The 15,383-nt window shown below is 29.6% G+C and overlaps 1 protein-coding gene across 1 annotated transcript; it reads right to left on the bottom strand.

Annotated features, from left to right (window-relative positions):
* Positions 1–2,622: 2,622 nt before the first annotated feature.
* Positions 2,623–11,025, bottom strand: LOC119678392 (indole-3-acetaldehyde oxidase-like). Its single transcript, XM_038090194.1, has 9 exons — positions 10,824–11,025; positions 10,409–10,747; positions 9,022–9,194; positions 7,140–7,868; positions 6,845–7,078; positions 5,102–5,543; positions 4,015–5,043; positions 3,622–3,942; positions 2,623–3,503 (listed from the first exon to the last, which is right to left on the bottom strand). Exons 2-9 carry the CDS (start codon positions 10,449–10,451, stop codon positions 2,698–2,700), a joined length of 3,777 nt encoding a protein of 1,258 aa, XP_037946122.1. The 5' UTR covers positions 10,452–10,747; positions 10,824–11,025; the 3' UTR covers positions 2,623–2,697.
* Between the last annotated feature and the right edge of the window lie 4,358 nt (positions 11,026–15,383).

Below are 15,383 nucleotides of genomic sequence, written 5' to 3' on the forward strand. Positions count from 1 at the left end.
TAAGATAGTAATAGACTAATAAGATGAAAAGTATAAAGGGGTGCTATCTAAGTACATCTTTAGCATATGTGATTCTCTTCACATGACGTTGGAATACATGTTGAAAATATTTTATAACTATTATTATATAATTATAATTATTTTTTATATATTTTATTCTATTACTACTATTTCAACTCACTTTGGACGATCTTAAAATTGTATGTGGGTTAAGATTAAAATCTAAGACTTTATGTCGAAGAGCACAATCAGTTATTGTCATCGTTCGAATTTTACTATCAAATTGCTACAATTTCTAGCAATATATATTTTATCGTTGTCATCACTTAACATTTCCAATCGAAATGGATTTTAGTTTTCTCCTCAAACTTACTTTAAACTCCTTAACTCTAAGTTTTCTTGTAAAGTATTGCTTATTTTTATCGATACAATCATTAACGTATACTAATGTTATTGGGCGTAGTCCGTGTTTGACATACCCTAGTCTATGTACAATGTTTACTATTTATACCAATCTCTTTGATTGGGTATATTTCACAAAGTCCTTCCTATTTATCAAGTAAATTTATTCTTCTTTTATATATTCTATATGAGTTATGATCTGCAGTAAAACCTTTGCGTAAAATCTTTATTTAAATTATTCACTGTGTTTATTCGTCAACGAAAGTTACAGTCGTTCCTATAATTGTATTGCAGACAGATAATTAATCGCTTCATGGTTAGTTGGAATATCACCACTTGCAAAGTTGGAATACTTGACATGTCCTTTCGGAATAATCTTAACACTTCCTTGTAATATCCTAGTTCAGACTTCTTGGTTTTCCATTAGAATCTGCGGCATTAACCTTTTGTTTGCCTAAAGTTTCAGCTAGATATTTAACATGCGTTGCTTTTTAGTGTTCGAGTTTCCTCTTCGATGAGTCTCGTTAGCGTTAGCTTCAAAGCCTTTTTTTGATTCTCTCGATGTTTTCTTCATTGCGATTGGTTTTTGGTATAGTGCTTGGTTAGTGTTTGCAAGATCCTCACAAATAGTCCAAACCAATCCAAACCGAAAGCATATGGCCGGTACCCCATTTAACCTGATCCAATTTAAAACAGAACTTAATACTTACACTTTGTTTCGCGTAGTTTTAAAATAACTAAATGTCAAAAGAATTTGCTTAAATCTTGACTACAAGTATATAAAACAATTGCATTTTCCTACCGTTGTGCACTCGCAAATGCGGCTGCACTAAGAATCGTTATGAAATAAATCATTGGATCTTGGACGAAGTTCGTCCGACGAACTATGTAAGCGAATTTTAAAACAGTTAATTTAAAACAGTCTTCAAAAAAGTAAATTTATTTCTTGTTTGGAATTAGTGTCGATTAACATTTTTACTCCAGACTTTGTATGTTATTTTAGTATATATTTTTCATGAGTCATTCTTCTACATTATGAGATTTATCAGATTTGCATATCTTCCTCTAATTGTGCTTGATTTTATAAATATGGTAAATATGATTATTTGGTACTACAATTTGATTTAATGACCTTTAATTAATGTCTCGTTCAAAAAAATTTTGTATTAAAGATTTTTAAGTAAATTTTTTTTAAACAATTTGTGGAAAAATATTTGTAAAATACAACAAAAGCAAAATTATGTCATATCACTTTAAAATAATTATTAGTTTTGTCGAGTGTATATCAGCTTCACTAATACAAAAAAATAATTATATAGTATATGCTTTCCGTAATAGTTTTTGATTACTATTGTTAGCAGCTTTTATTTAGTAAGTATAGCAATCAGAAATTTGTAAAAATATGCATTATCTTTGAACTAAAATAATGCATCGCTGACTACACTAACCTGAAGTAGTGTTAATTCTACATAAGTTCCACATAAGCGAAATTAGGAAATCTAGACAAAAAATTTTAATCAAAATACTTAAAAAAAAATTTTAAATGCAATATTTTATTTAAAATGTAATATTTTCATATTACAGAAATATTTTGACCAAACCGAGCGTTGGTATAAAATTAAATTTACAGTAATTCCCTTAAATCGATTAGATTATTAAAATCACAATAACATAACCTCTGGGCTTTAGTCAGGAGAAAAAGTTATATCATCATCACAATCACAACTTCTTGCGATCAGTTGGCAATGTTAATATTGTAAAATTTGTAAATAATTAATTAATATAACTGTAGTTTATTCGTTAGTTCTAATTAATAACTAAACAAATGTACTGGTTGCTTATAAAGCAAACTAAGGCAAATTAAGTGCACATTGGCTTCGGTTGCCGATAATTACAATCCAAATATTAAATCCGGACAATTCGTATACGGATAAGTGCTTCCAAAATGACAATGATAGAAATTTCGAAATTTCGCAATACCCGAAACAGCTGTATGGTCAAGCCCAAGAATTTACTTAATTAAAAATTGTTTAGAATTTAAAACCTTATTCCCGTTTCAGTTCGCAATGGTTATCTTGTTTAGGACATAAAATTCATAAATGAAAAAAAATAGATAAATCTTGTTACGCCCATTTCAGTCTTCAATCAATCATAAAAAAATGTTAGCATATTATTTAGCAAATACCCGTAATTACATTATATTGAAATATTTTATGCATTTATTATAACATAATAATATATATTTATATATACAGTACAAGTAATACTTTGAATAAAAAGAGTTTTTATAACAAACTATTCTAAGGAAAACTTGTTAATATCATTTCCTGCCATTTGCACAATTGTTTCTGGGGTAGTTGGAGCACCTAAGCGCACCCATTCCCTCTTTAAGCCTGCATCTTTACGTGCCGATTGTATAGCATGTTGCAAAGCAAAAATAACGCTTATCGCTAAGCAACTAGGGGGCTCACCAGTAGCCTTTGAACGCATAAATCCGCCTTGATTTTTACTTTTCTGCAATAATTCAATACGAAAATCAATTGGTATATCCTTTGCTCCTGGGGGCTTATAATTCCAAGTACGATTAGTCATCAATTGACCAGTTTGACGATCATAAACAAGATTTTCGCTTAACCAATACCCCAAACACATAACGAAAGCGCCTTCAATTTGACCAATATCAACAAATGGGCTTAAGCTTTCGCCCGTGTCTTCGACTATATCAACACGTCTAATCATATTATTACCAGTTAATATATCCACTTCGATTTCTGTCAAGCCTAGTCCATAGACTGTGTATTGCTGCAGATCGCCTTCTTTGCAACAATCACTGGCTATTAAATTAATCGATTTTTGAAAAGCTTTTTGCACCACTTCTTGCCAAGTAGCATTCTTTTTCAGTTGCTCTCTAATAGGTCTTAGACGTGCATTAAGTATATTACATGTTTTGCTAACAGCAAAGCAGACGGACTCACTTCCCACACTTCCACCCGTGACCTCTGAATTAGCACCATTTATCGTATCAGTGGATTCGATTTTAACTAATTTTAGCGGTATTCCAAATACGTAGGCAGCGACTTGTGCAACTTTAGTGTTCATACCTTAAACAGACAATAATATACAATTAACTTTGCTTATTAAAATATTAAATATTAATGCAAATATTATTATTGATTTGGTTTTGATTATCACAGTTTTGAATAATTTTGTTTCTATTACCTTGTCCCATTTCGACACCTCCATGTGAGATAACAACTGTGCCATCAGAATGATATATTGATACCGTAGCTGTAAATATGCCGAGATATATTATAGGATATTCCATGATAGCAAGACCCAAACCACGTTTGCGCCAACGATTCTTTTCATTAAAAGTATCGATATCTTTACGTCTTGCACGGTATTCGGTGGATTTTATGAAACGCGGCAACAATTCTGTCATTTTGTTGCCAGGTTCCAAATTAACAAGTCTAGCGTCTGCTGGATCTACCTTAGCTTCAAATGCAATGTGTTCCAATATGTTTTCAATCATAGCAATAGCTTAATAAAAGTAAAAGAATAATATAATTACTTTTAAGATATATACCGATTAATAATAACATAAGTTAGTACATTCAACTGAACCAGGAGCTCTGCACCAAGCTGAACTAGCCGCGTCGGTAAGCACTGCTTTCCCATCCAACTTAAAGTTGTTAGCCGTGAACTGGTAACAATTTTTTGAGCATAGCGTTGAATACACTGGAACTGGGTTTTCATTTAGAGTACAGCCAGCATCTTGCCAAAATGTATTCTTGAGTCCCGTGATCTTTGCGTTCGATCTAATTTTAAATTCATACTCAGATGTACATGCCCAACGCTTTCCATTTGAATTCATCATTGACTCAATGGTTTGGACAAAGCGAGCTGGACGATTTAGTACGAATGCCACCAGTGATGCCGCACATGCCACCTGATTGCCACGCGTAATCTTACTACCATAGCCACCACCTAAGCGACGCACTCTGAGTTGTACACTGCTAATGTTAATTCGAAGCATCTGGGCAATCGCAGCTTGTGTATGATCTAACCATTGTGTGGCAGCCCAAACTTGTAAGCCATCTTCAAATGGCACTGCTATGGTTGTTTGTGGTTCCATTGTAAAATGATATTGTGAACCCAATTCTAGCATGCCACTTCCACTTATATCTGCAGCTTCGGAAAGTTTGATTTCTTTCACTGCTGACTTTGATACATCATATATGCGATCTGTACGACCTGATTGCAGCACCATTGCAGTATCGAGAAATATTTCACTATTTTCACTAGAATATATAACTTTTACTTTATTAGTAGCACGATTAGCTATATCACTAGATGTGGCAACTATAACACCCAATGGTTGGTCATAGTATTTTACTTTTTCAGAACAAAATATTTCCTCTAGATCGTAACCACAACTAGCAGCAGTGAAGCTATTAACACCTGGTATATCCTTTGCTTTAAAAAACGATATAACACCAGGCGTTTCTAGCGCTTCCGTAGCATCAATATTTTCTATCTTAGCACCTACTTTTGTTGCGCCTACAAAAGCGCAATATACGGAGTTATTAGTGGTAAGTGTATCATTCATATAAGTGGCTTCACCAGCACACTGTATCATTGCTGAAAATTTAACGATAAATTAATAAAATTTTTAAAGAAATTTGAATATAGCAATTACCTTCCAATTTTTCCACCGGTTGGGATACAGGATAAAATTTCTCATTCGTATCATATTTTTGGGAACCTGATGAAATTGGTCTAACCAGTAATTGACCTCCAGATTTATATGCCTCCTTCACTAACTCTTTTGGTGCCACATTCAATAAAAACTTATAGAATAAACCGCAGGCTAGCTTTTTGCGATAGTCAGGTGAAGCATCTGGTAAAACAGCATTAGGTTCTAAGACTTCTGAAAGTCTCTTAAATATTTGAGCTACAGTTTGCTGGTCAAACAATTTCTGATTTTGTAGCATATTTTCTACTGCTGTCGCATGTATGAAGTCAGGTCTGATACCTCCAAAACAAATACGAGCAGAATTTACCTGACCACTTTTTTTGTCCATCTCAAAGAGAAAGCCAGCGTTAACATAGGCATGTGCATTTTGTGCACGTGGCATAATCTGTTAATGATATCATATATATTAGGTATAGAAATTAAATACTGGTGTAAATCAAGTCTTTTAATTTCATCAAGATCTTAAAAACCTTTCTATTGGATAAACCTTTCCATGTATAAAGGCATAGACGTGCATTATATTCATATTGTTGTGATATTTTCAGAATTGTCATATAGAGAGAGATGAACCACGAATGAAAGAATTTGATACTTCAATCGAATTCTTTCGAGATGACCGGCTTCTTAATCCCTCTTATATTGAAATTTTTTAGGCGATTTACAATTAGTTTAGATTAAAAATAAGCAGATTTAGGTTTAGTTAGTAAATCTAAATTCACTAAATAAAACCTTTATGTAATAATAGTTAAATATTGAACGGATGGAAAGTGGCTCTGAAGTTTAGTAATTTCAGCAATTAAACAGTTTTGAAGTAGATTATTGCGAAAAATGCCTATCGAACATATCGAATAATTGGAAGAATATGGAATAATTAACAATTATTATATTATAATTTTTATATTATATTAATTATTATATTATATTAATTATATTATATTAAATATTTATCACTTAACTAGTGATACGGCATTGTGAAGAAAATATTGCAATGGCTTCCAAACAAAAAATAGACGATAGAAAAAGAAGAAGATAGGAGAAGAAGAAGATAGAAAAAGAAGAAGATATGAGAAGATGATAGAAAAAGAAGGTAGAACAATAAGATAAAAGAAAAAGAAGAAAGAAAGTATATCAAAGGATGTCGTAAGACTGTGAAAATAAAGTAAAGAAAAAGTACAAACTATATAATTTATTCCGAGAGACCAAATCCACAAGAGAAGAAAAGTAAATTTAATCCGAGAGACGAAAGCTATATACGACAAAAGAGTACAGTGTTTTTTAAAAAGCCACAAATTACTAAAATTTGTAAACGAAAAGTTACAATAATTAAGATAATGGGTTTTAAATTCTTTGACAAGTTTTTATTGGACATAGATAAAAGTTCATATAGGGTAGATAAAAGGTAGATGAGGTAGATGGCTAAGGCTAAGTTCATATAAAAAAAATAACCTCACATTTTAAGTTTTTGAAATTCACTGAACAACTCTTAACTCTAATCAGTTATTAAAAACAAACCAATAGTGCAGACAGTGTATAAAAAGTGACTACCTTATTGAATATAAATGTATTGAGACAGGAATTGTCACTTTCTATTTGCAGTATCAACTCAATTTCACAATTAACCCTATTTTACTAAGAATACAACTTATGATCATAGTTCAAAATCAGAAAAACTTGTAATCAACATACCTTGTAAGACATAAAATTAAAATTTTCTTGGGGATATGCTTTTAAAATAAATGCGGTTATCAATAACTTCTTTTCGGGCAATTTCAAAAATTCTAGTAATTCCGTCGTTTGGGTTTCAGATTCACTCTCATGGTAAACCACCTGAGCATTCAAGCTTTCAAAAGTTATGAAAACATCAGAAGGAAATTCCATATGCGTTTTCTTAGTTGCAATATTACCAGCCAAGGTACCATTCTATAGAAAAACCAAACAAATAAAGATTTTAAAATATTTTATATAATAATGAAATACTCACATTTCGCACAGGTACATTCGCTATGAGATCAAAATGTTTCCATAATTGTTCACAATATTCGAAACCAGCTTTTTGTGCTGCTACTTTAAAAATATCCATAGCTTCGGTTAAGCTCAAATTCGCGCCTAAACTAAGAGTTTCATCATCGATGGTATATGTCTTTAGTTCGGGTATTTCATTGATATCTATAAAACTCTTAATACTTTCAGTACGACGATAGACGCCATGTGCAGTATTTCCACCTACAAACATAAATTCATCCTCTTTAACTCCATTTAGAGCAGTAAATAGCTCTTCAATTGTTTTCGGCCAAAACCATTGGCTTTCATCTTCGTACATGAGGTGATTCAATGGTTTTTGCTGAAGAGGACAACATTTGTTTGCAGTTTTTTTACAACATTTTTCATTTAATTCCTCAATATCAAGTAACATATCGTATGTGTTATCGGCTGCAAAAGATTTCATTGCATCTAGAATAGGTCTGTAGCCTGTACAACGGCATATGTTGCCACCAAAACTATTTTCAACTTCTTCTGAACTAATCTTGCCATTTTTTGATTCCAGTAAACCATACATGTTCATAACAAACCCTGGTGAACAAAAACCACACTGACTGCCATTCAACTTGGCCAACATTTTTTGTATTGGATGATAGCCTATGCGCTTACTGCCAATACCTTCAGAAGTAATAATTTCCCAGTTTGTGCAGGTGTTAAGTAAAGTAAGGCACTTAAGTCAAAATAAATATAATATAAAAAATTTTATTATTAACAACATATTAATGAGTAAAATACATATACTAAAACTGTGTGATCAATGAGGATTTCTAAATGAGGGACGTTTCAGAAACAAAATATAATTCGATACACTATGCCATCTTCTTAAGTATAAAAATATATTTTACAACAAATTAAAGGACATTTCCTAATCTAAGGACTAATAATAAACTTAAAAAATTTAAATAGATTTTAAAAAAGATTTCAAAATTTTACAATATTTTTCCGATAGGCTTTTCTATAATATATGCGTATTACGGTTAATATCAAAAATGAAAACCGCCTAATTATTTGGTCGGTGATTAAGTTACGATATGAAAATAGTATATTCCTGAGATGTAAAGAATTGTAATATTTTAGTTTTTTTATTGAAAAATACTTATCTTTGACACCCATAAATCTTTTTATTGAAATCCGTGTATATCGGTTGATATCAGAAAATGAAACCCACTTATTTGTTTTGATAGGTGTTTAACTTAATATATGTGAATAGGTTATTCTTCATATATAAGGTTTTAAGGGACTTCAGTTTTCTTTTTTTTGGAAAAGAGTTTTCTTTGACACTCAAAAATCTTCGTTAATATCGTAAATGAAACCTTACTAATTATTTTTGTTTCTGTGTTGAAAAACGTATATGCCTTGCAGAGATGCTATATCTTTTAACATGTTTGGATCCAAACGCATTTTAAAAGAACATATTGGGTTATTAGGAATAGTATAGCGAAATACTGTTAAATAACCTTTACAACAGAATTAATACAATTATTTTTAATATCACTAAAATATTATTTAACATTATTTAATTTACAATAAAATCCACGGCATATCTTAAAGAAAACTTATATTTTTCTGATTATGTATCATGGTTAGGTATAACATCTAACTAGAAAATTTGAAGGATATCAGTATCCTGTTATTTTAGAGTGTAAATTTTTTTTAATATAGTGTCATTTGGGAGTGGTAAGCAGCGTTTGGTCGTCTTAGTTGATATGTGACTTCAGGGCGTAGACCCGATCGCTCCTGAAACCATAACAGTTTCCTAAATATCATGATCACCAATACTTATGGGACTTTTTTCCTTAAGCATAGTTTACTTAGTTACTTACCGAGTTCGCTGCCCATATTCGTAGTTCTCCAGTTGCAGGATGTTTTCCTTTGATTACACAGATGCATGCTCCACAGCCACCTTCAAGACACATGAACTTCGTAGCTGTTAGTTGCGCATGCTCGCGTATGAAAGTGTTAAGTGTGATGTCCGGAGGAAAATTTAAAAGATTAACTGCAACGAAATAGTAAATGTTATATTTTATCATAGTAAAAATTGCTTATAAAATAAAAAAAAAAAGAATTTAGAAGGATTATTTCCTTTTCCTCTTATTATATTTCCTTATTTTGTTTTATTAGTAGGAATAGTATAAACCGCGACTCTAGCGTTATATTATGCTAACACCGGTTGTTTAAACCGATCATTAAACATTTTTCTATTATGTATAACATATAAAAAAATTATTAACTTTATCAATTTATTTGTTACTCAGTAATGTGAATTTCGTGGCACACATAAACCATAAATGTTCATGATCAGCTCCCGAAAACATATTGATTTGTTAAGATCCATTTGCCTATCTGTTTGATTGCTTGTCTATCAACTTATTAATCATTTTATTCAACTTTGAAGCTTATCGATAAAGGGATTGCATTAGGAAGTTTTTATGAATCCAAGCAGTTCCAATCTAAGTCGACAAATGGTTTATCTATTGTTTGATATTTCTGTGTAGAACTAATACAAATGAATTGCCTAAAGTTAGCTTAAAATTAATAATATGTAAGTAAATTAGATAAAGCTTCTTATAGCAATTATAGAGGTTCACAATTTTTATTACTTGAATGTTAAATAATCCCTTCGAGATTCATAGAACAACATAACAATAATAACTTAAATTGTAAATAATTGAATTTGTGTGAAACTATTTGTGTGTAGAATATTAAGAACTTTTAAAGGCCACAATATTTTTTTTTTGTGTTTGTTTAAAATTTTTTGATGTTGACTATTAGTGGCAATAAAAACTATATTTATTGATTGTGAAAAAAGTTCAAGTTAATGTGAACAAATCGTATTTGAAACTAAATGATGATTTTAGCTCTATTTCTAGTGCTACTTTCTATTGAAATATATGAGTATCTATAAATAATTCAGGAAATTGAATGCAATTTTTTATATATTTTTTTTCTTCTTGAATAATTTACTTTTCTTTGAACATATATGTATGTATAATATATACATACATATACATTAAAGTGTAATGTATAAAATATATAAAAATGCAGCATATGTACATATGTACATATATGTTGAAATGCAATTTGTGACAATTATTGGTAAAAGCTTAAACGGAAAAATGTGATAAAATTTTATAGTTGTAATGCAAGTTTTGGTTAACTTAAAATTATTTATTTAATTCAAGAATGCATTGTATTTATTACTTGACTTACCAGTGTACGGTGTACCATTAATAACGAAACTTGTAGTAGACATCTTACTGAAGTTAACTTTCCACAGAAAATATTTGTTTTTTTTTAATAATTTGAACTTCACTTTATTTTTCACAAAATTTGATTTTAGTTGATTTGCTGTTATTCCCCGATTTGCACTATCACAATTTAATACATATACGGAATATTTTTAGCGATAAGAACCTTGCAACTATTGCGTGTGTGATCACTTTAAGTACTGTTCCATGTCAATTGCATTTAAACTCTGTTTAGTAGCTCGAGTATTTTTATTTTCGTATTTCGGACTATGAGACCCGCTTCACACTGAACTACTTACAGCTGTACAAACCGTTGCAGAGTTAATATTTTTTTTTACTACTGACTAGGCTTTAAAATATAATTAATATTTATTTACCAGTTGGATTTCAATAGTTTTTGCTCACATTCGTAGATGTTGATGTCTGGTACATGTACTAGTTTTTTCTACGATACTGTAAAAATGAATAGTTTGCGCTTAACTTTACTCAATGTATGATCACAACCTTACGAATTGGTGAACTGATGACAGTCTACGTTACAATCACATATTGTACCCAGAATTGCAGAATGTGAATTCGTGCTTACCACTTATTAGTTGATGAATTGAGCTGCAACCGCAAATTACAATCATTAAAAGAGATGCTATTAAATACGAATCGTTTTATAACAGCTATTTTTATTGTATTTTGGTTATAAATTTTGTTGCTTGAATCACTTTTGTTTGGATATTTGGATATTGTTAAGGTTCGCAGAGCTATAGCTACTTGGAACCCTAACCACCATTCGATATAATCTATGCACATACATACATAAATGATAATGAAAATCATTGGATTATGCATCTGTTTAGTTCGATAGTTGCCAAGATTGCGTATATACATATATAACACATATATATGTATATATATATAATATATATATTTATATATATATATATATATGCCTACACAACATTCTTAAATAGAAAGAATTTTATTTTAAATTGATAACAAAATGTTTTTAATGAATATTCTTAATATCACATTTATATATTTTATTTATATTACTTATTAAAACTTAATAATACGTACTCCTATGTGAACACTTGATCGCACCACAACACAAAATGTAAGAAAAATAGCATATATTATAATAAAAAAAACATAGAACTTTCTATGTTTTTATTCAATTTGTTCAATATTTTCTCAACATTAGCTTATTGTTTTTGAATGCATGAAATATTATGACATTTGTTGCGGGACCAAAGAAAAAGTTTCTTCCTGGGTAACTTAATCCACAGACATGAATGTGCTATTTTGAGAAGAATTATATCATTAGACATACAGTTTGAGAGTGATTGATAAGGTAGAGTTTGAGTAGATTTCAATTCCTCTTTAAATTTATTTAATAAATAGATCTTTTACTGTTGTTTGTCATTCTTTTGTTCCTCTTCAGCTCTTTTTGTTCTAGCCCATGAAGCTCTATATAACAGCAGATATGCAAGAAATTACAAAATACGAATAGATGGCATATGAGATATGGTACGATTATGTAAAGAGATATGAAATAAGAGGAAGACGGGTTGTTAGAGAAAAAAAAAAGATGATATCTGGGATTCAACTAAAACTAGACTGGATCAAAGCATAGAAATGATTCCATTCTAATGGATCGGAGTTTAAGATCAATATTTATTTTGAATTAGTAGTTTGCTGTCAGGCTTGTTACTGTTTCCTTGTGTTGATACCATTTTATGGGTAGGTAATAAATATGCAACTTATAGAAAGTTTAAATGCAATTTAATATCGCCTATGCGAATTTGTGTACTTAAATTAAAATATTGTAATTTTTATATAGTGTGTGTGTAATTTTAACAATATATCAAAATATTTACTACTCTTTACTTTCACAGTAGATTTATTTTGAATTTGTTTTATATTCAAGGTGGTTATATTTTATGCTATCTTTTGCTATAATGTATTTAATATATTGTATATTAAAAATTCAACTGACATTTAAATCATGCATTTAGTGCGAGTAATATTTTGAGTCGGTTAAATTTGGCCCAATCATTTTATTTTAAATTTAGTTTTTTTAATGTAATTTGTTACTCTATATTTACTCGAAACAATATGTTGTTTTTTACTTCAAGTAAAATAAAATAGGTTTCACAAAATAACTATTTGCAACTTTTAATATGTATTTATTTCCACTAGATAAAATAATATGAAATGAAAATAATAATGTATAACTACAAAACCTAAATTCAGAGTAATTGATAAGCAGTAGCGTAACTACATTTTTTAGGCCCAAAAGCAAATTCTAACTAAGGGCATCCTATGGTACTAACATTTTTTTATACACTTTACACGAGAAAGTGTAAAAAGGGTATATTAGGCTTGTCAAGATTTTCGTAACGCATTAAAAGAAACGTCGAAAATACCAAAGTATATATCAGTATATGTATATAGGTATATACCTTTTCAGTTCAAACTACTCTGTCAGCTTTGAACTCTTCGAATGAAACTTTACACACATATTTTTCGGGAGCGGACCCTGTTCACAATTTGATTTGATTGAAATTGGCCTACTAATTCTTATAGATGTATGTATTTTTATTTTTCCTGACAAATTTTTCCAATCCCGAAATCCAGAACACCATTGATTTGTTTGATTAGAAAATAACCAGCACGGCTTACAATATACTGAATCCAATAACTTTAAATAGTATAACCAAAGTCGTGGCTCTGTTTCATATTTTGTTTTTAAATTATAGTATGAAGGATTGAAACTTCTATTTTCTTGAATAGGATCCTTCGGAAATGGCCCTTGTAATTTCTGATGGTCGGAAGAATTATTAATTAATAAGCGTTTAATATCATCAGTAATTTTGACATTAATAAAGTGGCCAATATCAGTTGATTTGCTTATTGTTTCATCAATGATTTTGAAGTCTGTTTCAGTATTTGAACAATGGTCAATTTATTCTGTGTATTACAATTAGAAAAGACATCATTTCAATCGTTTACTTCTTCACTTTTGTTTTCATTTATTTTTAAAAAATTGTCTAGTTTTGGTAATTTCTTTAATGTTTCTTCTCGTTCGTTTTGCTCTTTTCTTTTCTTGGCTCCACTTAAATGTCAACACAAAGAAATTTTTAAAGGTTTTGTTCAAAAACCAAAATTTATGATATTTCAACAAAAAACGTTTCGTCCCGCTTTTGAGAATTTATTAAAAATATATATAATGAATACATAAATTTATAATGGGGCCCCCTAAATTCGGGGGCCCGAAAGCGTTGCTTCCAGTCGCTTCGCTGTAGTTACGCCACTGTTGATAAGCCAATTATTGTTATATGTATATATATATATTAATATATATATTTTTTTGAGGCTCTCTTATTTCTATGAGTGCTTGTAATTACTGTAAAGTAGATAATTTGTGTTTTATTGTTTCATTTTAAAAACTAATATTAGATCAAATTAAAACTGATTAGCAAAAAATATTTAAAATTTCTATTTTATTTTTAATTATTTAAAAAAAAGTACTCTACTAATCAAAATCGAATACTTTGAGTCTCATATTGATCTTTGCAATACAAAGCGTGTTTTCGACTTATGGAAAAAATATTTATTTTCTCCAATAAGTACAATATAACATATTAAAAAGATGAGCGGGCTTGTTTTCTTAATATTGACCAAGATCCAGAGTAGTTCAAAGTTCTCTATCTGAAGAAAAACCTGTAGTCAAAAAAGCAAAACATCTCAAAATATGGTTTATCCGCAGGTATAATTATATGTTAACTTTCAGACACTTGAAAAGAATGGATATGGATCCCTTGATATCTGCTGCTTAAACTCAGAGTAGCCTTTCAGTTAGCAATTAGATGAAAGGCATTTACAGCTTTTTGATAATAGATTTTAAACATTTGTTAGAATGACTAAAACTAGTTATCTACATCATACAGCTGCCATATAAGTCAAAGCGTTAGAACCAATACGATAAATTTCATTTAACATGCTTTCAATTTCAATATAAGGAGGTTTTCTTTTCACAGGAATGCTTCAATAGAACAACTTCTGGTTGCTTAGGAATAACTTGGCATCACTGCCTAAGTCATGAAAAATTAAACAAGTTAGTAAATAAAATTAAATACAATTAATATAAATAAAAAAGTATTATATAATTTATATGTATATCAAAGCTGTATATCAAAGACTTATTATTGAACTTAATATATTCTGTAGGAACTGACTATACACATAGTTGCAATAGTAGAAAGAAGTATATGAACGTAAAATGACAACCTTCTTCAGTATATATAGTTCTAATTAATAAAGTACTGATATAAGTTCATCATGGTTGTCATGGTTAATATTGCTGAGTGTTTGGATTAGATTTTGCTTCATCAAATTTAACCATATTTGAATTGTGAAATTTTAATACCCTAAGCACATTCAGTTTAATTTATTATTAATTATTATTTCAACAACTATTTTAGATATTTTAATATTTAAAAAGACATATCAAATCTTTTGTTATTTCAGTAGAATTAAAAATTATTATGTTTGTATGTATAACACATATAACAATTTAATGAATGAAGTATTGAAGTATTGGTTATCCACTTTTTTGCACCATAACTTATAGTTACAAAAGTATCTATTTTTTTTAAATTCTATTACTTCAGTGTTGAAGTTATCATTTTCTCTATGTAATTTATAATTATTTATAATTTTATAGAAATTTATAGACATTCTCTAAAACATTTAAAATTTGCAACAAAATATTTCAATAAAAATTTTCAGCTTACAATGTCACATTAAAACGATTATTTAATTAATAATATTACAAAAATTCACACTCACGATTAAGTATCTTTATTGTTTATCGTCTTCTCTAAAACTATAATGCACATGCGACATATTTCACATATCAATGTGAAGTTCGCTTGCACTGC

The sequence above is a fragment of the Teleopsis dalmanni genome, chromosome 2, assembly GCF_002237135.1.
Source record: "Teleopsis dalmanni isolate 2A chromosome 2, ASM223713v2, whole genome shotgun sequence".
Classification (NCBI taxonomy): Eukaryota; Metazoa; Arthropoda; class Insecta; order Diptera; family Diopsidae; genus Teleopsis; species Teleopsis dalmanni.